Below are 24,884 nucleotides of genomic sequence, written 5' to 3' on the forward strand. Positions count from 1 at the left end.
GCGAGCAGATATTGTTGTGAGAGCTTCAGTAGTTGTGGAAGCTGCAGTATTTGTAGGAGTGCTAGGAGTAGTTTGAGCTACAGTTGTAGTTTCATCTACAGTAGAATTTGGAGCCATTGTGGAAGTGGGAGCCCCTGTAGAAGTGGGAGCCCCTGTAGAAGTGGGAGCCCCTGTAGAAGTGGGAGCCACAGTAGAAGTGGGAGCCACAGTAGTAGTGGGAGATGCAGTAGTTGTGAGAGCTGCAGTAGTAGTGGGAGCCACTGTAGAAGGGGGAGCTGCAGTAGTAGTGGGATCTTCAGTAGTAGTGAGAGCTGCAGTAGTAGTAGGAGCAGCTGTTGTAGTGTGAACTGCAGTAGTTGTGGGAGCTGCTGTAGAAGTGGGAGCTGCAGTAGAAGTGGGAGCTGCAGTAGTAGTGGGAGCTGCTGTAGTAGTTGGAGCTGCAGTAGTAGTTTTAGCAGCTGTTGTGGTGAGAGCTGCAGTAGTTGTGGGAGCCACTGTAGAAGTGGGAGCTGCAGTAGAAGTGGGAGCTGCAGTAGTAGTGAGAGCTGCAGTAGTAGTGGGAGCAGCTGTTGTAGTGAGAGCTGCAGTAGTAGTTAGAGCAGCTTTTGTGGTGAGAGCTATGGTAGTAGTGGGAGCAGCTGTCGTTGGGAGAGCTGCAGTAATTGTGGAAGCTGCAATAGTTGTAGGAGCTGCAGGAGAAGTTTGAAATGCAGTTGTAGATTCAGCTGCTGTTGAATTGGGAACCATTGTAGAAGTGGGAGCCCCTGTAGAAGATGGAGCCACAGTAGTAGTGGGAGCTGCTGTAGTTGTGAGAGCTGCTGTAGTAGTGGGAGCAGCTGTTGTAGTTAGAGCTGCAGTAGTAGTGGGAGCTGCAGTATTAGTGAGAGCTGCAGTAGTAGTGGGAGCAGCTGTTGTAGAGGGAACTGCAGTAGTAGTGCGAGCTGCTGTAGTAGTAGGAGCTGCTGTAGTAGTGGGAGCTGCAGTAGTTGTTTTAGCAGCTGATGTGGTGATAGCTGTGGTAGTAGTGAGAGCAGCTGTTGTGGTGAGAGCTGCAGTAGTAGTGGAAGCTGCAGTTGTTGTAGGCGCAGCTGTTGTAGTGGGAACTGCAGTAGTATTGGGATCTGCAGTAGTAGTTGGAGCAGCTGTTGTGGTGAGAGCTGCGGTAGTAATTGGAGCAGATGTTGTATGTAGAGCTGCAGTAGTAGTGAGTGCTGCTGTTGTAATAGGAGCAGCTGTTGTAGTGGGAACTGCAGTAGTATTGGGATCTGCAGTAGTAGTGGGATTTGCTGTTGTGGTGAGTGCTGTTGTTGTAGTGGGAGCAGCTGTTGTAGGTAGAGCTGCAGTAGTTGTGAGTGCTACTGTTGTAATAGGAGCAGCTGTTGTAGTGGGAACTGCAGTAGTATTGGGATCTGCAGTAGAAGTGGGAGTTGCTGTTGTGATGAGTGCTGTTGTAGTGGGAGCAGCTGTTGTAGGTAGAGCTGCAGTAGAAGTGAGTGCTGCGATTGTAGTAGGAGCAGCTGTTGTAGTGGGAACTGCAGTAGTAGTGGGATCTGCAGTAAAAGTGGGAGCTAATGTATTAGTGAGAGCTGTAGTAGTAATTTTAGCAGGTGTTGTGGTGAGAGCTGTGGTACTAATGGGAGCCGCTGTTGTGGTGAGAGCTGCAGTAGTTGTGGAAGCTGCAGTAGTTGTCGGAGCTGCTGTAATAGTTTGAGCTACAGTTGTGGTTTCAGCTGCTGTAGAAGTGGGAGCTACTGTAGAAGTGGGAGCCGCTGTTGAAGTGGGAGCCACAGTAGTAGTGGGAGTTACTGTAGTAGTGAGTGCTGCTGTTATTGTGGGAGCAGCTGTTGTAGTGGAAACTGCAGTAGTAGTGGGAGCTGCAGTAGTAGTGGGAGCTGCTGTAGTAGTGAGAGCTGCAGTAGTAGTTGGAGCAGCTGTTGTGTTGAGAGCTGCGGTAGTATTGGGAGCAGCTGTTGTTGTGAAAGCAGCAGTAGTTGAGGAAGCTGCAGTAGTTGTATCAGCTGCAGTAATAGTTTGAGCTGCAGATGTAGTTTCAGCTGGTGTAGAAGTGGGAGCTACTGAAGAAGAGGAAGCCGCTGTAGAAGTGGGAGCCGCAGTTGTAGTGGGAGCTGCTGAAGTTGTGAGAGCTGCAGTAGTAGTGGGAGCCACAGTAGAAGTGGGAGTTGCAATGGTAGTGGGAGCTGCAGTAGTAGTGAGAGCAGGAGTAGTACCTGGAGCAGCTGTTGTATTTGGAACTGCAGAAGTAGTGGGAGCTACTGTAGTAGTGGGAGCTGCTGTAGTAGTGAGAGCTGCAGTAGTAGTTGGAGCAGCTGTTGTGGTGAGAGCTGTGTTAGTAGTGGGAGCAGCTGTTGTAGGTAGAGCTGCAGTAGTAGTGAGTGCTGCTGTTGTAGTGGGAGCAGCTATTGTAGAGGGAACTGCAGTAGTAATGAGAGCTGCAGTAGTAGTGGGAGTAGCTGTAGTAGTAGGAGCTGCTGTTGTAGTAGTAGCTGAAGTAGTTGTAGGAGCTACAGTAGTAGTTGGAGCTACAGATGTAGTTGAAGATGCTATAGTAGTTGGAACCACTGTTGAAGTGGGAGCTGCTGTAGTAGTGATAGCAGCTGTAGAAGTGGGAGCCGCAGTAGTAGTGGGAGCTGCAGTAGTAGTGAGAGCTGCAGTAGAAGTTGGAGCAGCTGTTGTGGTGAGAGCTGCGGTAGTAGTGGGAGCAGCTGTTGTGGTGAGAGCAGCAGTAGTTGTTTAAACTGCAGTAGTTGTTGGAGCTGCAGTAATAGTTTGAGCTGCAGTTGTTGTTTCAGCTGCTGTAGAAGTGGGAGCTACTGAAGAAGTGGAAGGTGCTGTAGAAGTAGGAGCAGCAGTAGCAGTGGGAGCTGCTGTAGTTGTGAGAGCTGAAGTATTAGTGGGAGCCACTATAGAAGTGGGAGCTGCAGTAGTAGTGGGAGCTGCAGTAGTAGTTGGAGCAGCTGTTGTAGTGGGAACTGCAGTAGTAGTAGAAGCTACTGTAGTAGTGGGAGCTGCTGTAGTAGTGAGAGCTACAGTAGTAGTTGGAGCAGCTGTTGTGGTGAGAGCTGCGGTAGTAGTGGGAGCAGCTGTTGTAGGTAGAGCTGCAGTAGTAGTGAGTCCTGCTGTTGTAGTGGGAGCAGCTATTGTAGTGGGAACTGCAGTAGTAGTGGGATCTGCAGTAGTAGTGGAAGCTGCTGTTGTAATGAGAGCTGCAGTAGCAGTGGGAGTAGCTGTTGTAGTATTAGCTGCTGTTGTAGTAGTAGCAGAAGTAGTTGTAGGAGCTGCAGTAGTAGTTGGAGCTACAGATGTAGTTGAAGCTGCTATAGTAGTTGGAGCCACTGTAGAAGTGGGAGCTGCTGTAGTAGTGGGCGCCGCTGTAGAAGTGGAGCCGTAGTAGTAGTGGGAGCCGCTGTAGTAGTGGGAGCTGTAGTAGTTTTGAGAGCTGCAGTAGAAGTGGGCACCACTGTAGAAGGGGGAGCTGCAGTCATAGTGGGAGCTGCAGTAGCAGTGAGAGCTGCAGTAGTAGTGGGAGCAGCTGTTGTAGTGGGAACTGCAGTAATAGTGGGAGCTGCTGTAGTCGTGGGCACCACTGTAGAAGTGGGAGCCGCAGTAGTAGTGGGAGCCGCAGTAGTTGTGGGAGCTGCAGTAGTTGTGAGAGCTGTGGTAGTTGTGGGAGCAACTGTTGTAGGCAGAGCTGCAGTAGTAGTGAGTGCTGCTGTTGTAGTAGGAGCAGCTGTTGAATTGGAAACTGCAGTAGTATTGGGATCTGCAGTAGAAGTGGGAGTTGCTGTTGTGGTGAGTGCTGTTGTTGTAGTGGGAGCAGCTGTTGTAGTGGGAACTGCAGTAGTAGTGGGATCTGCAGTAGTAGTGGGAGCTGATGTAGTAGTGAGAGCTGCAGTAGTAGTTTTAGCAGTTGTTGTGGTGAGAGCTGCGGTAGTAGTGGGAGCAGCTGTTGTGGTGAGAGCTGCAGTAGTTGTGGAAGCTGAAGTAGTTGTGGAAGCTGCTGTAGTTGTAGGAGCTGCAGTAATAGTTTGAGCTACAATTGTGGTTTCAGCTGCTGTAGAAGTGGGAGCTACTGTAGAAGTGGGAGCCCCTGTAGAAGTGGGAGCCACAGTTGTAGTGGGAGTTGCTGTAGTAGTGAGTGCTGCTGTTGTAGTAGGAGCAGCTGTTGTAGTGGGAACTGCAGTAGTATTGGATCTGCAGTAGAAGTGGGAGTTGCTGTTGTGATGAGTGCTGTTGTTGTATTGGGAGCAGCTGTTGTAGTGGGAACTGCAGTAGTAGTGGGAGCTGCAGTAGTAGTTAGAGCTGCAGTAGTAGTGGGAGCAGCTGTTGTAGTGGGAACTGCAGTAGTAGTGGGAGCTGCTGTAATAGTGGGAGCTTCTGTTGTATTGAGAGCTGCAGTAGTAGTTGGAGCAGCTGTTGTGGGGAGAGCTGCGGTAGTAGTGCGAGCAGATATTGTTGTGAGAGCTTCAGTAGTTGTGGAAGCTGCAGTATTTGTAGGAGTGCTAGGAGTAGTTTGAGCTACAGTTGTAGTTTCATCTACAGTAGAATTTGGAGCCATTGTGGAAGTGGGAGCCCCTGTAGAAGTGGGAGCCCCTGTAGAAGTGGGAGCCACAGTAGAAGTGGGAGCCACAGTAGTAGTGGGAGCTGCAGTAGTTGTGAGAGCTGCAGTAGTAGTGGGAGCCACTGTAGAAGGGGGAGCTGCAGTAGTAGTGGGAGCTTCAGTAGTAGTGAGAGCTGCAGTAGTAGTAGGAGCAGCTGTTGTAGTGTGAACTGCAGTAGTAGTGGGAGCTGCTGTAGAAGTGGGAGCTGCAGTAGAAGTGGGAGCTGCAGTAGTAGTGGGAGCTGCTGTAGTAGTTGGAGCTACAGTAGTAGTTTTAGCAGCTGTTGTGGTGAGAGCTGCAGTTGTAGTGGGAGCCACTGTAGAAGTGGGAGCTGCAGTAGAAGTGGGAGCTGCAGTAGTAGTGAGAGCTGCAGTAGTAGTGGGAGCAGCTGTTGTAGTGAGAGCTGCAGTAGTAGTTAGAGCAGCTTTTGTGGTGAGAGCTATGGTAGTAGTGGGAGCAGCTGTCGTTGGGAGAGCTGCAGTAATTGTGGAAGCTGCAATAGTTGTATTAGTGAGAGCTGTAGTAGTAAATTTAGCAGGTGTTGTGGTGAGAGCTGTGGTACTAATGGGAGCAGCTGTTGTGGTGAGAGCTGCAGTAGTTGTGGAAGCTGCAGTAGTTGTCGGAGCTGCTGTAATAGTTTGAGCTACAGTTGTGGTTTCAGCTGCTGTAGAAGTGGGAGCTACTGTAGAAGTGGGAGCCGCTGTTGAAGTGGGAGCCACAGTAGTAGTGGGAGTTACTGTAGTAGTGAGTGCTGCTGTTGTTGTGGGAGCAGCTGTTGTAGTGGAAACTGCAGTAGTAGTGGGAGCTGCAGTAGTAGTGGGAGCTGCTGTAGTAGTGAGAGCTGCAGTAGTAGTTGGAGCAGCTGTTGTGTTGAGAGCTGCGGTAGTATTGGGAGCAGCTGTTGTGGTGAAAGCAGCAGTAGTTGAGGAAGCTGCAGTAGTTGTAGGAGCTGCAGTAATAGTTTGAGCTGCAGATGTAGTTTCAGCTGCTGTAGAAGTTGGAGCCACAGTAGAAGTGCGATCCACTGTAGAAGTGGGAGACACAGTAGTAGTGGGAGCTGCTGCAGTTGTGAGAACTGCAGTAGTAGTGGGAGCAGCTGTTGTGGTGAAGGCTGCAGTAGTTGTGGAAGCTGCAGTTGTTGTAGGAGCTACAGGAGTAGTTCGAGCTGCAGTTGTAGTTTCAGCTGCTGTAGAAGTGGGAGCCACTGAAGAAGTGGGAGCCCCTATAGAAGTGGGAGCCACAGTAGTAGTGGGAGCTGCTGTAGTTGTGAGAGCTGCAGTAGTAGTGGGAGCCACTGTAGAAGTGGGTGCTGAAGTAGTAGTGGGAGCTGCAGTAGTAGCGAGTGCTGCAGAAGTAGTGGGAGCAGCTGTTGTAGTCGGAACTGCAGTAGTAGTGTGAGCTGCTGTTGTAGTGGGAGCTGCTGTAGTAGTGAGAGCTGCAGTAGTAGTTGGAGCAGCTGTTGTGGTGAGAGCTGCGGTAGCAGTGCGAGCAGATATTGTTGTGACAGGTGCAGTAGTTCTGGAAGCTGCAGTGGTTGTAGGAGTGCTAGGAGTAGTTTGAGCTGCAGTTGTAGTTTCAGCTACTGTAGAATTTGGAGCCATTGTGGAAGTGGGAGCCCCTGTAGAATTGGGATCCACAGTAGAAGTGGGAGCCACAGTAGTAGTTGGAGCAGCTGTTGCGGTGAGAGCTGCAGTAGTAGTAGGAGCAGATATTGTTGTGAGAGCTGCAGTAGTTGTGGAAGCTGCAGTAGTTGTAGGAGTGCTAGGAGTAGTTTGAGCTGCAGTTGTAGTTTCAGCTAATGTAGAATTTGGAGCCATTGTGGAAGTGGGAGCCTCTGTAGAATTGGGAGCCACAGTAGAAGTGGGAGCTGCTATAGTTGTGAGAACTGCAGTAGTAGTGGGAGCAGCTGTTATAGTTAGAGCTGCGAAAGTAGTGAGTGCTGCTGTTGTAGTAGGAGCAGCTGTTCTAGTGGGAACTGCAGTAGTAGTGGGATCTACAGTAGTATTGGTAGCTGCTGTAGTAGTGACAGCTGCAGTAGTACTTGGAGCAGCTGCTATGGTGAGAGCTGTGGTATTAGTGGGAGCAGCTGTTGTGGTGAGAGCTGCAGTAGTTGTCAAAGCTGCAGTATTAGTTGGAGCTGCAGTAATAGTTTGAGCTGCAGTTGTAGTTGCAGCTGCTGTAGAAGTGGGAGCTACTGAAGAAGTGGAAGCCGTTGTAGAAGAGGGAACCGCAGTAGTAGTGGGAGCCACTGTAGAAGTGGGAGCAGCAGAAGTAGTAGGAGCTGCAGTAGTAGTGAGAGCTGCAGTAGAAGTGGGAGCAGCTGTTGTAGTGGGAACTGCAGTAGTACTGGTAGCTGCTGTAGTAGTGGGAGCTGCTGTAGTAGTGAGAGCTGCAGTAGTAGTTGGAGCAGCTGTTGTGAAGAGAGCTGTGGTAGCAGTGGAATCAGCCATTGTTGTGAGAGCTGCAGTAGTTGTGGAAGCTGCTATTGTTGTGGGAGCTGCTGTAGAAGAGGGAGCTGCAGTTTTAGTTGGAGCTGCAGTAGTAGTGGGAGCTGCTATTGTAGTGGGAACTGCTGTAGAAGTAGGAGCAGCTGTTGTAGTAGCTGAAGTAGTTGTAGGAGCTGCAGTAGTAGTTGGAGCTACAGATGTAGTTGAAGCTGCTATAGTAGTTGGAGCCACTGTAGAAGTGAGAGCTGCAGTAGTAGTGGGAGCTGCAATAGTAGTGGGAGCCACTGTAAAAGTGGAAGCCACAGTAGTAGTGGGAGCTGCAGTAGTTGTGAGAGCTGCAGTAGTAGTGGGAGCCACTGAAGAAGTGGGTGCTGCTGTAGTAGAGGGAGCTGCAGTAGTAGTTAGAGCTGCAGTAGTAGTGGGAGCAGCTGTTGTAGTGGGAACTGCAGTAGTAGTGGGAGCTGCTGTAGTAGTGGGAGCTTCTGTTGTTGTGAGAGCTGCAGTAGTAGTTGGTGCAGCTGTTGTGGGGAGAGCTGCGGTAGTAGTGCGAGCAGATATTGTTGTGAGAGCTTCAGTAGTTGTGGAAGCTGCAGTATTTGTAGGAGTGCTAGGATTAGTTTGAGCTACAGTTGTAGTTTCATCTACAGTAGAATTTGGAGCCATTGTGGAAGTGGGAGCCCCTGTAGAAGTGGGAGCCCCTGTAGAAGTGGGAGCCACAGTAGAAGTGGGAGCCACAGTAGTAGTGGGAGCTGCAGTAGTTGTGAGAGCTGCAGTAGTAGTGGGAGCCACTGTAGAAGGGGGAGCTGCAGTAGTAGTGGGAGCTTCAGTAGTAGTGAGAGCTGCAGTAGTAGTAGGAGCAGCTGTTGTAGTGTGAACTGCAGTAGTTGTGGGAGCTGCTGTAGAAGTGGGAGCTGCAGTAGAAGTGGGAGCTGCAGTAGTAGTGGGAGCTGCTGTAGTAGTTGGAGCTGCAGTAGTAGTTTTAGCAGCTGTTGTGGTGAGAGCTGCAGTAGTAGTGGGAGCCACTGTAGAAGTGGGAGCTGCAGTAGAAGTGGGAGCTGCAGTAGTAGTGAGAGCTGCAGTAGTAGTGGGAGCAGCTGTTGTAGTGAGAGCTGCAGTAGTAGTTAGAGCAGCTTTTGTGGTGAGAGCTATGGTAGTAGTGGGAGCAGCTGTCGTTGGGAGAGCTGCAGTAATTGTGGAAGCTGCAATAGTTGTAGGAGCTGCAGGAGAAGTTTGAAATGCAGTTGTAGATTCAGCTGCTGTTGAATTGGGAACCATTGTAGAAGTGGGAGCCCCTGTAGAAGATGGAGCCACAGTAGTAGTGGGAGCTGCTGTAGTTGTGAGAGCTGCTGTAGTAGTGGGAGCAGCTGTTGTAGTTAGAGCTGCAGTAGTAGTGGGAGCTGCAGTATTAGTGAGAGCTGCAGTAGTAGTGGGAGCAGCTGTTGTAGAGGGAACTGCAGTAGTAGTGCGAGCTGCTGTAGTAGTAGGAGCTGCTGTAGTAGTGGGAGCTGCAGTAGTTGTTTTAGCAGCTGATGTGGTGATAGCTGCGGTAGTAGTGAGAGCAGCTGTTGTGGTAAGAGCTGCAGTAGTAGTGGAAGCTGCAGTTGTTGTAGGCGCAGCTGTTGTAGTGGGAACTGCAGTAGTATTGGGATCTGCAGTAGTAGTTGGAGCAGCTGTTGTGGTGAGAGCTGCGGTAGTAATTGGAGCAGATGTTGTATGTAGAGCTGCAGTAGTAGTGAGTGCTGCTGTTGTAATAGGAGCAGCTGTTGTAGTGGGAACTGCAGTAGTATTGGGATCTGCAGTAGAAGTGGGATTTGCTGTTGTGGTGAGTGCTGTTGTTGTAGTGGGAGCAGCTGTTGTAGGTAGAGCTGCAGTAGTTGTGAGTGCTGCTGTTGTAATAGGACCAGCTGTTGTAGTGGGAACTGCAGTTGTATTGGGATCTGCAGTAGAAGTGGGAGTTGCTGTTGTGATGAGTGCTGTTGTTGTAGTGGGAGCAGCTGTTGCAGGTAGAGCTGCAGTAGAAGTGAGTGCTGCGATTGTAGTAGGAGCAGCTGTTGTAGTGGGAACTGCAGTAGTAGTGGGATCTGCAGTAAAAGTGGGAGCTAATGTATTAGTGAGAGCTGTAGTAGTAATTTTAGCAGGTGTTGTGGTGAGAGCTGTGGTACTAATGGGAGCAGCTGTTGTGGTGAGAGCTGCAGTAGTTGTGGAAGCTGCAGTAGTTGTCGGAGCTGCTGTAATAGTTTGAGCTACAGTTGTGGTTTCAGCTGCTGTAGAAGTGGGAGCTACTGTAAAAGTGGGAGCCGCTGTTGAAGTGGGAGCCACAGTAGTAGTGGGAGTTACTGTAGTAGTGAGTGCTGCTGTTGTTGTGGGAGCAGCTGTTGTAGTGGAAACTGCAGTAGTAGTGGGAGCTGCAGTAGTAGTGGGAGCTGCAGTAGTAGTTGGAGCAGCTGTTGTGTTGAGAGCTGCGTTAGTATTGGGAGCAGCTGTTGTAGTGAAAGCAGCAGTAGTTGAGGAAGCTGCAGTAGTTGTAGGAGCTGCAGTAATAGTTTGAGCTGCAGATGTAGTTTCAGCTGGTGTAGAAGTGGGAGCTACTGAAGAAGAGGAAGCCGCTGTAGAAGTGGGAGCCGCAGTTGTAGTGGGAGCTGCTGTAGTTCTGAGAGCTGCAGTAGTAGTGGGAGCCACAGTAGAAGTGGGAGTTGCAATGGTAGTGGGAGCTGCAGTAGTAGTGAGAGCAGGAGTAGTACCTGGAGCAGCTGTTGTATTTGGAACTGCAGAAGTAGTGGGAGCTACTGTAGTAGTGGGAGCTGCTGTAGTAGTGAGAGCTGCAGTAGTAGTTGGAGCAGCTGTTGTGGTGAGAGCTGTGTTAGTAGTGGGAGCAGCTGTTATAGGTAGAGCTGCAGTAGTAGTGAGTGCTGCTGTTGTAGTGGGAGCAGCTATTGTAGAGGGAACTGCAGTAGTAATGAGAGCTGCAGTAGTAGTGGGAGTAGCTGTAGTAGTAGGAGCTGCTGTTGTAGTAGTAGCTGAAGTAGTTGTAGGAGCTACAGTAGTAGTTGTAGCTACAGATGTAGTTGAAGATGCTATAGTAGTTGGAACCACTGTTGAAGTGGGAGCTGCTGTAGTAGTGATAGCAGCTGTAGAAGTGGGAGCCGCAGTAGTAGTGGGAGCTGCGGTAGTTGTGAGAGCTGCAGTAGTAGTGGGCACCACTATTGAAGTGGGAGCTGCAGTAGTAGTGGGAGCTGCAGTAGTAGTGAGAGCTGCAGTAGTAGTGGGAGCAGCTGTTGTAGTGGGAACTGCAGTAATAGTGGGAGCTGCTGTAGTAGTGGGCACCACTGTGGAAGTGGGAGCCGCAGCAGTAGTGGGAGCCGCAGTAGAAGTGGTAGCTACAGTAGTTGTGAGAGCTGCCGTAGTTGTGGGAGCAGCTATTGTAGGTAGAGCTGCAGTAGTAGTGAGTGCTGCTGTTGTAGTAGGAGCAGCTGTTGTAGTGGGAGCTGCAGTAGTAGTGGGATCTGCAGTAATAGTGGGAGCTGATGTAGTAGTGAGAGCTGCAGTAGTAATTTTAGCAGCTGTTGTGGTGATAGCTGCGGTAGTAGTGGGAGCAGCTGTTGTGGTGAGAGCTGCAGTAGTTGTGATAGATGCAGTAGTTGAAGGAGATGCAGTAAAAGTTTGAGCTACAGTTGTGGTTTCAGCTGCTGTAGAAGTGGGAGCTACTTTAGAAGTGGGAGCCGCTGTAGAAGTGGGAGCCACAGTAGTAGTGGGAGTTGCTGTAGTAGTGAGTGCTGCTGTTGTAGTGGGAGCAGCTGTTGTAGTGGAGACTGCAGTAGTAGTGGGAGCTGCAGTAGTAGTGGGAGCTGCAGTAGTAGTGAGAGCTGCAGTAGAAGTTGGAGCAGCTGTTGTGGTGAGAGCTGCGGTAGTAGTGGGAGCAGCTGTTGTGGTGAGAGCAGCAGTAGTTGTTGAAACTGCAGTAGTTGTTGGAGCTGCAGTAATAGTTTGAGCTGCAGTTGTTTTTTCAACTGCTGTAGAAGTGGGAGCTACTGAAGAAGTGGAAGGCGCTGTAGAAGTAGGAGCAGCAGTAGCAGTGGGAGCTGCTGTAGTTGTGAGAGCTGAAGTATTAGTGGGAGCCACTATAGAAGTGGGAGCTGCAGTAGTAGTTGGAGCAGCTGTTGTAGTGGGAACTGCAGTAGTAGTAGAAGCTACTGTAGTAGTGGGAGCTGCTGTAGTAGTGAGAGCTACAGTAGTAGTTGGAGCAGCTGTTGTGGTGAGAGCTGCGGTAGTAGTGGGAGCAGCTGTTGTAGGTAGAGCTGCAGTAGTAGTGAGTCCAGCTGTTGTAGTGGGTGCAGCTATTGTAGTGGGAACTGCAGTAGTAGTGGGATCTGCAGTAGTAGTGGGAGCTGCTGTTGTAATGAGAGCTGCAGTAGCAGTGGGAGTAGCTGTTGTAGTATTAGCTGCTGTTGTAGTAGTAGCAGAAGTAGTTGTAGGAGCTGCAGTAGTAGTTGGAGCTACAGATGTAGTTGAAGCTGCTATAGTAGTTGGAGCCACTGTAGAAGTGGGAGCTGCTGTAGTAGTGGGCGCCGCTGTAGAAGTGGAGCCGTAGTAGTAGTGGGAGCCACTGTAGTAGTGGGAGCTGCAGTAGTTTTGAGAGCTGCAGTAGAAGTGGGCGCCACTGTAGAAGGGGGAGCTGCAGTCATAGTGGGAGCTGCAGTAGCAGTGAGAGCTGCAGTAGTAGTGGGAGCAGCTGTTGTAGTGGGAACTGCAGTAATAGTGGGAGCTGCTGTAGTCGTGGGCACCACTGTAGAAGTGGGAGCCGCAGTAGTAGTGGGAGCCGCAGTAGTTGTGGGAGCTGCAGTAGTTGTGAGAGCTGTGGTAGTTGTGGGAGCAACTGTTGTAGGCAGAGCTGCAGTAGTAGTGAGTGCTGCTGTTGTAGTAGGAGCAGCTGTTGTAGTGGGAACTGCAGTAGTATTGGATCTGCAGTAGAAGTGGGAGTTGCTGTTGTGATGAGTGCTGTTGTTGTAGTGGGAGCAGCTGTTGTAGTGGGAACTGCAGTAGTAGTGGGATCTGCAGTAGTAGTGGGAGCTGATGTAGTAGTGAGAGCTGCAGTAGTAGTTTTAGCAGCTGTTGTGGTGAGAGCTGCAGTAGTAGTTTTAGCAGCTGTTGTGGTGAGAGCTGCGGTAGTAGTGGGAGTTGCTGTTGTTGTATTGGGAGAAGCTGTTGTAGTGGGAACTGCAGTAGTAGTGGGATCTGCAGTAGTAGTGGGAGCTGCAGTAGTAGTTAGAGCTGCAGTAGTAGTGGGAGCAGCTGTTGTAGTGGGAACTGCAGTAGTAGTGGGAGCTGCTGTAGTAGTGGGAGCTTCTGTTGTAGTGAGAGCTGCAGTAGTAGTTGGAGCAGCTGTTGTGGGGAGAGCTGCGGTAGTAGTGCGAGCAGATATTGTTGTGAGAGCTTCAGTAGTTGTGGAAGCTGCAGTATTTGTAGGAGTGCTAGGAGTAGTTTGAGCTACAGTTGTAGTTTCATCTACAGTAGAATTTGGAGCCATTGTGGAAGTGGGAGCCCCTGTAGAAGTGGGAGCCACAGTAGAAGTGGGAGCCACAGTAGTAGTGGGAGCTGCAGTAGTTGTGAGAGCTGCAGTAGTAGTGGGAGCCACTGTAGAAGGGGGAGCTGCAGTAGTAGTGGGAGCTTCAGTAGTAGTGAGAGCTGCAGTAGTAGTAGGAGCAGCTGTTGTAGTGTGAACTGCAGTAGTAGTGGGAGCTGCTGTAGAAGTGGGAGCTGCAGTAGAAGTGGGAGCTGCAGTAGTAGTGGGAGCTGCTGTAGTAGTTGGAGCTGCATTAGTAGTTTTAGCAGCTGTTGTGGTGAGAGCTGCAGTTGTAGTGGGAGCCACTGTAGAAGTGGGAGCTGCAGTAGAAGTGGGAGCTGCAGTAGTAGTGAGAGCTGCAGTAGTAGTGGGAGCAGCTGTTGTAGTGAGAGCTGCAGTAGTAGTTAGAGCAGCTTTTGTGGTGAGAGCTATGGTAGTAGTGGGAGCAGCTGTCGTTGGGAGAGCTGCAGTAATTGTGGAAGCTGCAATAGTTGTATTATTGAGAGCTGTAGTAGTAAATTTAGCAGTTGTTGTGGTGAGAGCTGTGGTACTAATGGGAGCAGCTGTTGTGGTGAGAGCTGCAGTAGTTGTGGAAGCTGCAGTAGTTGTCGGAGCTGCTGTAATAGTTTGAGCTACAGTTGTGGTTTCAGCTGCTGTAGAAGTGGGAGCTACTGTAGAAGTGGGAGCAGCTGTTGAAGTGGGAACCACAGTAGTAGTGGGAGTTACTGTAGTAGTGAGTGCTGCTGTTGTTGTGGGAGCAGCTGTTGTAGTGGAAACTGCAGTAGTAGTGGGAGCTGCAGTAGTAGTGGGAGCTGCTGTAGTAGTGAGAGCTGCAGTAGTAGTTGGAGCAGCTGTTGTGTTGAGAGCTGCGGTAGTATTGGGAGCAGCTGTTGTGGTGAAAGCAGCAGTAGTTGAGGAAGCTGCAGTAGTTGTAGGAGCTGCAGTAATAGTTTGAGCTGCAGATGTAGTTTCAGCTGGTTTAGAAGTGGGAGCTGCTGAAGAAGAGGAAGCCGCTGTAGAAGTGGGAGCCGCAGTTGTAGTGGGAGCTGCTGTAGTTGTGAGAGCTGCAGTAGTAGTGGGAGCCACAGTAGAAGTGGGAGTTGCAATGGTATTGGGAGCTGCAGTAGTAGTGAGAGCAGGAGTAGTACTTGGAGCAGCTGTTGTATTTGGAACTGCAGAAGTAGTGGGAGCTACTGTAGTAGTGGGAGCTGCTGTAGTAGTGAGAGCTGCAGTAGTAGTTGGAGCAGCTGTTGTGGTGAGAGCTGTGTTAGTAGTGGGAGCAGCTGTTGTAGGTAGAGCTGCAGTAGTAGTGAGTGCTGCTGTTGTAGTGGGAGCAGCTATTGTAGAGGGAACTGCAGTAGTAATGAGAGCTGCAGTAGTAGTGGGAGTAGCTTTAGTAGTAGGAGCTGCTGTTGTAGTAGTAGCTGAAGTAGTTGTAGGAGCTACAGTAGTAGTTGGAGCTACAGATGTAGTTGAAGATGCTATAGTAGTTGGAACCACTGTTGAAGTGGGAGCTGCTGTAGTAGTGGGAGCTGCTGTAGAAGTGGGAGCCGCAGTAGTAGTGGGAGCTGCGGTAGTTGTGAGAGCTGCAGTAGTAGTGGGAGCCACTATTGAAGTGGGAGCTGCAGTAGTAGTGGGAGCTGCAGTAGTAGTGAGAGCCGCAGTAGTAGTGGGAGCAGCTGTTGTAGTGGGAACTGCAGTAATAGTGGGAGCCGCTGTAGTAGTGGGCACCACTGTGGAAGTGGGAGCCGCAGCAGTAGTGGGAGCCGCAGTAGAAGTGGTAGCTACAGTAGTTGTGAGAGCTGCCGTAGTTGTGGGAGCAGCTATTGTAGGTAGAGCTGCAGTAGTAGTGAGTGCTGCTGTTGTAGTAGGAGCAGCTGTTGTAGTGGGAGCTGCAGTGGTAGTGGGATCTGCAGTAATAGTGGGAGCTGATGTAGTAGTGAGAGCTGCAGTAGTAATTTTAGCAGCTGTTGTGGTGATAGCTGCGGTAGTAGTGGGAGCAGATGTTGTGGTGAGAGCTGCAGTAGTTGTGATAGATGCAGTAGTTGAAGGAGATGCAGTAAAAGTTTGAGCTACAGTTGTGGTTTCAGCTGCTGTAGAAGTGGGAGCTACTTTAGAAGTGGGAGCCGCTGTAGAAGTGGGAGCCACAGTAGTAGTGGGAGTTGCTGTAGTAGTGAGTGCTGCTGTTGTAGTGGGAGCAGCTGTTGTAGTGGAAACTGCAGTAGTAGTGGGAGCTGCAGTAGTAGTGGGAGCTGCAGTAGTAGTGAGAGCTGCAGTAGAAGTTGGAGCAGCTGTTGTGGTGAGAGCTGCGGTAGTAGTGGGAGCAGCTGTTGTGGTGAGAGCAGCAGTAGTTGTTGAAACTGCAGTAGTTTTTGGAGCTGCAGTAATAGTTTGAGCTGCAGTTGCTGTTTCAGCTGCTGTAGATGTGGGAGCTACTGAAGAAGCGGAAGGCGCTGTAGAAGTAGGAGCAGCAGTAGCAGTGGGAGCTGCTGTAGTTGTGAGAGCTGAAGTATTAGTGGGAGCCACTATAGAAGTGGGAGCTGCAGTAGTAGTGGGAGCTGCAGTAGTAGTTGGAGCAGCTGTTGTAGTGGGAACTGCAGTAGTAGTAGAAGCTACTGTAGTAGTGGGAGCTGCTTTAGTTGTGAGAGCTACAGTAATAGTTGGAGCAGCTGTTGTGGTGAGAGCTGCGGTAGTAGTGGGAGCAGCTGTTGTAGGTAGAGCTGCAGTAGTAGTGAGTCCTGCTGTTGTAGTGGGAGCAGCTATTGTAGTGGGAACTGCAGTAGTAGTGGGATCTGCAGTAGTAGTGGGAGCTGCTGTTGTAATGAGAGCTGCAGTAGCAGTGGGAGTAGCTGTTGTAGTATTAGCTGCTGTTGTAGTAGTAGCAGAAGTAGTTGTAGGAGCTGCAGTAGTAGTTGGAGCTACAGATGTAGTTGAAGCTGCTATAGTAGTTGGAGCCACTGTAGAAGTGGGAGCTGCTGTAGTAGTGGGCGCCGCTGTAGAAGTGGAGCCGTAGTAGTAGTGGGAGCCGCTGTAGTAGTGGGAGCTGCAGTAGTTTTGAGAGCTGCAGTAGAAGTGGGCGCCACTGTAGAAGGGGGAGCTGCAGTCATAGTGGGAGCTGCAGTAGCAGTGAGAGCTGCAGTAGTAGTGGGAGCAGCTGTTGTAGTGGAAACTGCAGTAATAGTGGGAGCTGCTGTAGTCGTGGGCACCACTGTAGAAGTGGGAGCCGCAGTAGTAGTGGGAGCTGCAGTAGTTGTGGGAGCTGCAGTAGTTGTGAGAGCTGTGGTAGTTGTGGGAGCAGCTGTTGTAGGCAGAGCTGCAGTAGTAGTGAGTGCTGCTGTTGTAGTAGGAGCAGCTGTTGAATTGGAAACTGCAGTAGTATTGGGATCTGCAGTAGAAGTGGGAGTTGCTGTTGTGGTGAGTGCTGTTGTTGTAGTGGGAGCAGCTGTTGTAGTGGGAACTGCAGTAGTAGTGGGATCTGCAGTAGTAGTGGGAGCTGATGTAGTAGTGAGAGCTGCAGTAGTAGTTTTAGCAGATGTTGTGGTGAGAGCTGCGGTAGTAGTGGGAGCAGCTGTTGTGGTGAGAGCAGCAGTAGTTGTTGAAGCTGCAGTAGTTGTTGGAGCTGCAATAATAGTTTGAGCTGCAGTTGTAGTTTCAGCTGCTGTAGAAGTGGGAGCTACTGAAGAAGTGGAAGCCATTGTAGAAGTGGGAGCCGCAGTTGTAGTGGGAGCTGCTGTAGTTGTGAGAGCTGCAGTTGTAGTGGGAGCCACTGTAGAAGTAGGAGTTGCAGTAGTAGTGGGAGCTGCAGTTTTAGTGAGAGCTGCAGTAGTAGTGGGAGCAGCTGTTGTATTTGGAACTGCAGAAGTAGTGGGAGCTACTGTAGTAGTGGGAGCTGCTGTAGTAGTGAGAGCTGAAGTAGTAGTTGGAGCAGCTGTTGTGGTGAGAGCTGCGGTAGTAGTGGGAGCAGCTGTTGTAGGTAGAGCTGCAGTAGTAGTGAGTGCTGCTGTTGTAGTGGGAGCAGCTATTGTAGTGGGAATTGAAGTAGTAGTGGGATCTGCAGTAGTAGTGGGAGCTGCTGTAGTAATGAGAGCTGCAGCAGTAGTGGGAGTAGCTGTAGTAGTAGGAGCTACTGTTGTAGTACTAGCTGAAGAAGTTGTAGCAGCTGCAGTAGTAGTTGGAGCTACTGATGTAGTTGAAGCTGCTATAGTAGTTTGAGCCACTGTAGAAGTGTGACTTGCTGTAGTAGTGGGAGCCACTGTAGAAGTTGGAGCCGCAATAATAGTGGGAACCGCAGTAGTAGTGGGAGCTGCAGTAGTTTTGAGAGCTGCAGTAATAGTGGGCGCTACTGTAGAAGTGGGAGCTCTAGTAGTAGTGGGAGCTGCAGTAGTAGTGAGAGCTGCTGTAGTAGTGGGAGCAGCTGTTGTAGTGGGAACTGCAGTAGTAGTGGGAGCTGCTGTAGTAGTGTGAGCTGTAGTAGTAGTTGGATCAGCTGTTGTGGTGAGAGCTGCAGTAGTAGTGGGAGCAGCTGTTGTAGGTAGAGCTGCAGTAGTAGTGGGAGCAGCAATATTAGTGAGAGCTGCAGTAGTAGTGGGAGCAGCTGTTGTAGTGGGAACTGCAGTAGTAGCAGGAGCTGCTGTAGTAGTGGGAGCTGCAGTAGTAATGAGAGCTGCAGTAGTAGTGGTAGTAGCTGTAGTAGTAGGAGCTGCTGTTGTAGTAGTATCTGATGTAGTTTTAGGAGCTGCAGTAGTAGTTGGAGCTACAGATGTAGTTGAAGCTGCTATAGTAGTTTGAGCCACTGTAGAAGTGGGAGCTACTGTAGAAGTGGGAGCTGCTGTAGAAGTCGGAGCCACACTAGTAGTGGTAGTTGCTGTATTTGTGAGAGCTGCAGTAGTAGTGAGTGCTGCTGTTGTACTGGGAGCAGCTGTTGGACTTAAAACTGCAGTAGTAGTGAGTGCTGCTGTTGTAGTGGGAGCAGCTGTTTGCAGTAGTAGTGGGAGCTACTGTAGTAATGAGAGCTGCAGTAGTAGTGGGAGTAGCTGTAGTTGTAGGAGCTGCTGTTGTAGTAGTAGCTGAAGTAGTTGTAGGAGCTGCAGTAGTAGTTGGAGCTGCAGATGTAGTTGAAGCTGCTATAGTAGTTTGAGCCACTGTGGAAGTGGGAGCTTCTGTAGTAGTAGTTGGAGCTTCTGTAGAAGTTGGAACCGCAATAGTAGTGGGAGCCGCAGTAGTAGTGGGAGCTGCAGTAGTTTTGAGAGCTGCAGTAGTAGTGGGTGCCACTGTAGAAGTGGGAGCTCTAGTAGTAGTGGGAGCTGCAGTAGTAGTGAGAGCTGCAGTAGTAGTGGGAGCAGCTGTTGTAGTGGGAACTGCAGTAGTAGTGGGAGCTGCTGTAGTAGTGTGAGCTGCAGTAGTAGTTGGAGCAGCTGTTGTGGTGAGAGCTGTGGTAGTAGTGGGAACAGCTGTTGTAGGTAGAGCTGCAGTAGTAGTGGGAGCTGCAGTATTAGTGAGAGCTGCAGTAGTAGTGGGAGCAGCTGTTGTAGTGGGATCTGCAGTAGTAGTGGGAGATGCTGTTGTAGTGGGAGCTGCAGTAGTAGTGGGAGCTGCAGTAGAAATGAGAGCTGCAGTAGTAGTGGGAGTAGCAGTAGTAGTAGGAGCTGCTGTTGTAGTAGTATCTGATGTAGTTGTAGGAGCTGCAGTAGTAGTTGGAGCTACAGATGTAGTTGAAGCTGCTATAGTAATTTGAGCCACTGTAGAAGTGGGAGCAGCTGTAGTAGTGGGAGCCGCTGTAGAAGTTATAGCCACAGTAGTAGTGGGAGCCGCAGTAGTAGTGGGAGCTGCAGTAGTTGTGAGAGCTTCAGTAGTAGTGGGCACCACTGTTGAAGTGGGAGCTGCAGTAGTAGTGGGAGCTGCAGTAGTAGTGGGAGCTGCTGTTGTAGTGGGAACTGCAGTAGTAGTTTGAGCTGTTGTTGTAGTGTGAGCTGCAGTAGTAGTTGGAGCAGCTCTTGTTGTGAGAGCTGCGGTAGTAGTGGGAGCAGCTGTTGTAGTTAGAGCTGCAGTAGTAGTGAGTGCAGCTGTTGTAGTGGGAGCAGCTGTTGTAGTGGGAACTGCAGTAGTAGTGTGATCTGCAATGGTAGTTGGAGCTGCTGTTGTGGTGAGAGCTGTGGTTGTAGTGGGTGCAGGTGTTCTAGGTAGAGCTGCAGTAGTAGTGAGTGCTGCTTTTGTAGTGGGAGCAGCTGTTGTAGTGGGAACTGCATTAGAAGTGGTATCTGCAGTAGTAGTGGGAGCTGCTGTTGTGGTGAGAGCTGCAGTTGTAGTGGGAGCAGCTGTTGTAGTTAGAGCTGCATTAGTAGTGAGTGTTGCTGTTATAGTGGGGGAAGTTGTTGTAGTGGAAACTGCAGTAGTAGTGGGATCTGCAGTAGTAGTGGGAGCTGCTGTAGTAGTGAGAGCAGCTGTTGTGGTGAGAGCTGCGGTAGTAGTGGGAGCAGCTGTTGTGGTGAGAGCTGCAGTAGTTGTGGAAGCTGCAGTAGTTGTAGGAGCTGCAGGAGTAGTTTGAGCTGTAGTTATAGTTTCAACTGCTGTAGAAGTGGGAGCTACTGAAGAAGTGGAAGCCGCTGTAGAAGTCAGAGCCACAGTAGTAGTGGGAGCTTCAGTAGTTGTGAGAGCTGCAGTAGTAGTGGGAGCTAATGTAGAAGTGGAAACTGCAGTAGTAGTGGGAGCTGCTGTAGTAGTGAGAGCTGCAGTAGTAGTTGGAGCAGCTGTTGTGGTGCGACTTGCAGTAGTAGTGGGAGCAGTTGTAGTGGTGAGAGCTGCAGTAGTTGTGGAAGCTGCAATAGTTGTAGGAGCTGCAGGAGTAGTTTGGGCTGCAGTTGTAGTTTCAGCTGCTGTAGAAGTGGGATCCATTGTAGAATTGGGAGCCCCTTTAGAAGTGGGAGCCACAGTAGTAGTGGGAGCTGCTGTAGTTGTGAGATCTGCAGTAGTAGTGGGAGCAGCTGTTGTAGTTAGAGCTGCAGTAGTAGGGAGTGCTGCTTTTGTAGTTGGAGCAGCTGTTGTAGAGGGAACTGCAGTAGTAGTGGGAGCTGCTGTAGTAGTGACAGCTGCAGTAGTAGTTGGAGCAGCTGTTGTAGTGAGAGCTGCGGTAGTAGTGGGATCAGCTGTTGTATTGAGAGCTGCAGTAGTTGTTGAAACTGCAGTAGTTGTTGGAGCTGCAGTAATAGTTTGAGCTGCAGTTGTAGTTTCAGCTGCTGTAGAAGTGGGAGCTACTGAAGAAGTGGAAGGCGCTGTAGAAGTAGGAGCAGCAGTAGTAGTGTGAGCTGCTGTAGTTGTGAGAGCTGAAGTATTAGTGGGAGCCACTATAGAAGTGGGAGCTGCAGTAGTAGTGGGAGCTGCAGTAGTAGTTGGAGCAGCTGTTGTAGTGGGAACTGCAGTAGTAGTAGAAGCTACTGTAGTAGTGGGAGCTGCTGTAGTAGTGAGAGCTACAGTAGTAGTTGGAGCAGCTGTTGTGGTGAGAGCTGCGGTAGTAGTGGGAACAGCTGTTGTAGGTAGAGCTGCAGTAGTAGTGAGTCCTGCTGTTGTAGTGGGAGCAGCTATTGTAGTGGGAACTGCAGTAGTAGTGGGATCTGCAGTAGTAGTGGGAGCTGCTGTTGTAATGAGAGCTGCAGTAGCAGTGGGAGTAGCTGTTGTAGTATTAGCTGCTGTTGTAGTAGTAGCAGAAGTAGTTGTAGGAGCTGCAGTAGTAGTTGGAGCTACAGATGTAGTTGAAGCTGCTATAGTAGTTGGAGCCACTGTAGAAGTGGGAGCTGCTGTAGTAGTGGGCGCCGCTGTAGAAGTGGAGCCGTAGTAGTAGTGGGAGCCGCTGTAGTAGTGGGAGCTGCAGTAGTTTTGAGAGCTGCAGTAGAAGTGGGCGCCACTGTAGAAGGGGGAGCTGCAGTCATAGTGGGAGCTGCAGTAGCAGTGAGAGCTGCAGTAGTAGTGGGAGCAGCTGTTGTAGTGGGAACTGCAGTAATAGTGGGAGCTGCTGTAGTCGTGGGCACCACTGTAGAAGTGGGAGCCGCAGTAGTAGTGGGAGCCGCAGTAGTTGTGGGAGCTGCAGTAGTTGTGAGAGCTGTGGTAGTTGTGGGAGCAACTGTTGTAGGCAGAGCTGCAGTAGTAGTGAGTGCTGCTGTTGTAGTAGGAGCAGCTGTTGAATTGGAAACTGCAGTAGTATTGGGATCTGCAGTAGAAGTGGGAGTTGCTGTTGTGGTGAGTGCTGTTGTTGTAGTGGGAGAAGCTGTTGTAGTGGGAACTGCAGTAGTAGTGGGATCTTCAGTAGTAGTGAGAGCTGCAGTAGTAGTTTTAGCAGTTGTTGTGGTGAGAGCTGCGGTAGTAGTGGGAGCAGCTGTTGTGGTGAGAGCTGCAGTAGTTGTGGAAGCTGAAGTAGTTGTGGAAGCTGCTGTAGTTGTAGGAGCTGCAGTAATAGTTTGAGCTACAATTGTGGTTTCAGCTGCTGTAGAAGTGGGAGCTACTGTAGAAGTGGGAGCCCCTGTAGAAGTGGGAGCCACAGTTGTAGTGGGAGTTGCTGTAGTAGTGAGTGCTGCTGTTGTAGTAGGAGCAGCTGTTGTAGTGGGAACTGCAGTAGTATTGGATCTGCAGTAGAAGTGGGAGTTGCTGTTGTGATGAGTGCTGTTGTTGTAGTGGGAGCAGCTGTTGTAGTGGGAACTGCAGTAGTAGTGGGATCTGCAGTAGTAGTGAGAGCTGCAGTAGTAGTTTTAGCAGCTGTTGTGGTGAGAGCTGCGGTAGTAGTGGGAGTTGCTGTTGTGATGAGTGCTGTTGTTGTATTGGGAGAAGCTGTTGTAGTGGGAACTGCAGTAGTAGTGGGATCTGCAGTAGTAGTGGGAGCTGCAGTAGTAGTTAGAACTGCAGTAGTAGTGGGAGCAGCTGTTGTAGTGGGAACTGCAGTAGTAGTGGGAGCTGCTGTAGTAGTGGGAGCTTCTGTTGTAGTGAGAGCTGCAGTAGCAGTTGGAGCAGCTGTTGTGGGGAGAGCTGCGGTAGTAGTGCGAGCAGATATTGTTGTGAGAGCTTCAGTAGTTGTGGAAGCTGCAGTATTTGTAGGAGTGCTAGGAGTAGTTTGAGCTACAGTTGTAGTTTCATCTACAGTAGAATTTGGAGCCATTGTGGAAGTGGGAGCCCCTGTAGAAGTGGGAGCCCCTGTAGAAGTGGGAGCCACAGTAGAAGTGGGAGCCACAGTAGTAGTGGGAGCTGCAGTAGTTGTGAGAGCTGCAGTAGTAGTGGGAGCCACTGTAGAAGGGGGAGCTGCAGTAGAAGTGGGAGCTGCAGTAGTAGTGAGAGCTGCAGTAGTAGTGGGAGCAGCTGTTGTAGTGAGAGCTGCAGTAGTAGTTAGAGCAGCTTTTGTGGTGAGAGCTATGGTAGTAGTGGGAGCAGCTGTCGTTGGGAGAGCTGCAGTAATTGTGGAAGCTGCAATAGTTGTATTAGTGAGAGCTGTAGTAGTAAATTTAGCAGGTGTTGTGGTGAGAGATGTGGTACTAATGGGAGCAGCTGTTGTGGTGAGAGCTGCAGTAGTTGTGGAAGCTGCAGTAGTTGTCGGAGCTGCTGTAATAGTTTGAGCTACAGTTGTGGTTTCAGCTGCTGTAGAAGTGGGAGCTACTGTAGAAGTGGGAGCTGCTTTTGAAGTGGGAGCCACAGTAGTAGTGGGAGTTACTGTAGTAGTGAGTGCTGCTGTTGTTGTGGGAGCAGCTGTTGTAGTGGAAACTGCAGTAGTTGAGGAAGCTGCAGTAGTTGTAGGAGCTGCAGTAATAGTTTGAGCTGCAGATGTAGTTTCAGCTGGTGTAGAAGTGGGAGCTACTGAAGAAGAGGAAGCCGCTGTAGAAGTGGGAGCCGCAGTTGTAGTGGGAGCTGCTGTAGTTCTGAGAGCTGCAGTAGTAGTGGGAGCCACAGTAGAAGTGGGAGTTGCAATGGTAGTGGGAGCTGCAGTAGTAGTGAGAGCAGGAGTAGTACCTGGAGCAGCTGTTGTATTTGGAACTGCAGAAGTAGTGGGAGCTACTGTAGTAGTGGGAGCTGCTGTAGTAGTGAGAGCTGCAGTAGTAGTTGGAGCAGCTGTTGTGGTGAGAGCTGTGTTAGTAGTGGGAGCAGCTGTTGTAGGTAGAGCTGCAGTAGTAGTGAGTGCTGCTGTTGTAGTGGGAGCAGCTATTGTAGAGGGAACTGCAGTAGTAATGAGAGCTGCAGTAGTAGTGGGAGTAGCTTTAGTAGTAGGAGCTGCTGTTGTAGTAGTAGCTGAAGTAGTTGTAGGAGCTACAGTAGTAGTTGGAGCTACAGATGTAGTTGAAGATGCTATAGTAGTTGGAACCACTGTTGAAGTGGGAGCTGCTGTAGTAGTGGGAGCAGCTGTAGAAGTGGGAGCCGCAGTAGTAGTGGGAGCTGCGGTAGTTGTGAGAGCTGCAGTAGTAGTGGGAGCCACTATTGAAGTGGGAGCTGCAGTAGTAGTGGGAGCTGCTGTAGTAGTGAGAGCTGCAGTAGTAGTGGGAGCAGCTGTTGTAGTGGGAACTGCAGTAATAGTGGGAGCCGCTGTAGTAGTGGGCACCACTGTGGAAGTGGGAGCCGCAGCAGTAGTGGGAGCCGCAGTAGAAGTGGTAGCTACAGTAGTTGTGAGAGCTGCCGTAGTTGTGGGAGCAGCTATTGTAGGTAGAGCTGCAGTAGTAGTGAGTGCTGCTGTTGTAGTAGGAGCAGCTGTTGTAGTGGGAGCTGCAGTAGTAGTGGGATCTGCAGTAATAGTGGGAGCTGATGTAGTAGTGAGAGCTGCAGTAGTAATTTTAGCAGCTGTTGTGGTGATAGCTGCGGTAGTAGTGGGAGCAGCTGTTGTGGTGAGAGCTGCAGTAGTTTTGATAGATGCAGTAGTTGAAGGAGATGCAGTAAAAGTTTGAGCTACAGTTGTGGTTTCAGCTGCCGTTGAAGTGGGAGCCACAGTAGTAGTGGGAGTTGCTGTAGTAGTGAGTGCTGCTGTTGTAGTGGGAGCAGCTGTTGTAGTGGAAACTGCAGTAGTAGTGGGAGCTGCAGTAGTAGTGGGAGCTGCAGTAGTAGTGAGAGCTGCAGTAGAAGTTGGAGCAGCTGTTGTGGTGAGAGCTGCGGTAGTAGTGGGAGCAGCTGTTGTGGTGAGAGCAGCAGTAGTTGCTGAAACTGCAGTAGTTGTTGGAGCTGCAGTAATAGTTTGAGCTGCAGTTGCTGTTTCAGCTGCTGTAGAAGTGGGAGCTACTGAAGAAGTGGAAGGCGTTGTAGAAGTAGGAGCAGCAGTAGCAGTGGGAGCTGCTGTAGTTGTGAGAGCTGAAGTATTAGTGGGAGCCACTATAGAAGTGGGAGCTGCAGTAGTAGTGGGAGCTGCAGTAGTAGTTGGAGCAGCTGTTGTAGTGGGAACTGCAGTAGTAGTAGAAGCTACTGTAGTAGTGGGAGCTGCTGTAGTAGTGAGAGCTACAGTAGTAGTTGGAGCAGCTGTTGTGGTGAGAGCTGCGGTAGTAGTGGGAGCAGCTGTTGTAGGTAGAGCTGCAGTAGTAGTGAGTCCTGCTGTTGTACTGGGAGCAGCTATTGTAGTGGGAACTGCAGTAGTAGTGGGATCTGCAGTAGTAGTGGGAGCTGCTGTTGTAATGAGAGCTGCAGTAGCAGTGGGAGTAGCTGTTGTAGTATTTGCTGCTGTTGTAGTAGTAGCAGAAGTAGTTGTAGGAGCTGCAGTAGTAGTTGGAGCTACAGATGTAGTTGAAGCTGCTATAGTAGTTGGAGCCACTGTAGAAGTGGGAGCTGCTGTAGTAGTGGGCGCCGCTGTAGAAGTGGAGCCGTAGTAGTAGTGGGAGCCGCTGTAGTAGTGGGAGCTGCAGTAGTTTTCAGAGCTGCAGTAGAAGTGGGCGCCACTGTAGAAGGGGGAGCTGCAGTCATAGTGGGAGCTGCAGTAGCAGTGAGAGCTGCAGTAGTAGTGGGAGCAGCTGTTGTAGTGGGAACTGCAGTAATAGTGGGAGCTGCTGTAGTCGTGGGCACCACTGTAGAAGTGGGAGCCGCAGTAGTAGTGGGAGCCGCAGTAGTTGTGGGAGCTGCAGTAGTTGTGAGAGCTGTGGTAGTTGTGGGAGCAGCTGTTGTAGGCAGAGCTGCAGTAGTAGTGAATGCTGCTGTTGTAGTAGGAGCAGCTGTTGAATTGGAAACTGCAGTAGTATTGGGATCTGCAATAGAAGTGGGAGTTGCTGTTGTGGTGAGTGCTGTTGTTGTAGTGGGAGCAGCTGTTGTAGTGGGAACTGC

At 50.3% G+C, this 24,884-nt stretch overlaps 1 protein-coding gene across 1 annotated transcript; it reads right to left on the reverse strand.

Annotated features, from left to right (window-relative positions):
- Nucleotides 1-2,751: 2,751 nt before the first annotated feature.
- Nucleotides 2,752-24,884, reverse strand: LOC148502463 (uncharacterized; the record flags this gene model as incomplete). Its single annotated transcript, XM_088449799.1, has 13 exons — nucleotides 2,752-3,403; nucleotides 3,496-3,875; nucleotides 4,056-4,162; nucleotides 4,522-4,611; nucleotides 5,104-5,247; nucleotides 6,661-8,607; nucleotides 8,679-8,751; nucleotides 9,656-10,317; nucleotides 11,065-11,723; nucleotides 12,010-12,104; nucleotides 22,870-23,549; nucleotides 23,742-24,505; nucleotides 24,733-24,884. Coding segments are annotated over 13 exons (6,405 nt in total), but the record flags the coding sequence as incomplete, so codon positions are not given.

This window comes from Taudactylus pleione, unplaced genomic scaffold (genome assembly GCF_031769625.1).
Source record: "Taudactylus pleione unplaced genomic scaffold, aTauple2 ptg000496l, whole genome shotgun sequence".
Classification (NCBI taxonomy): Eukaryota; Metazoa; Chordata; class Amphibia; order Anura; family Myobatrachidae; genus Taudactylus; species Taudactylus pleione.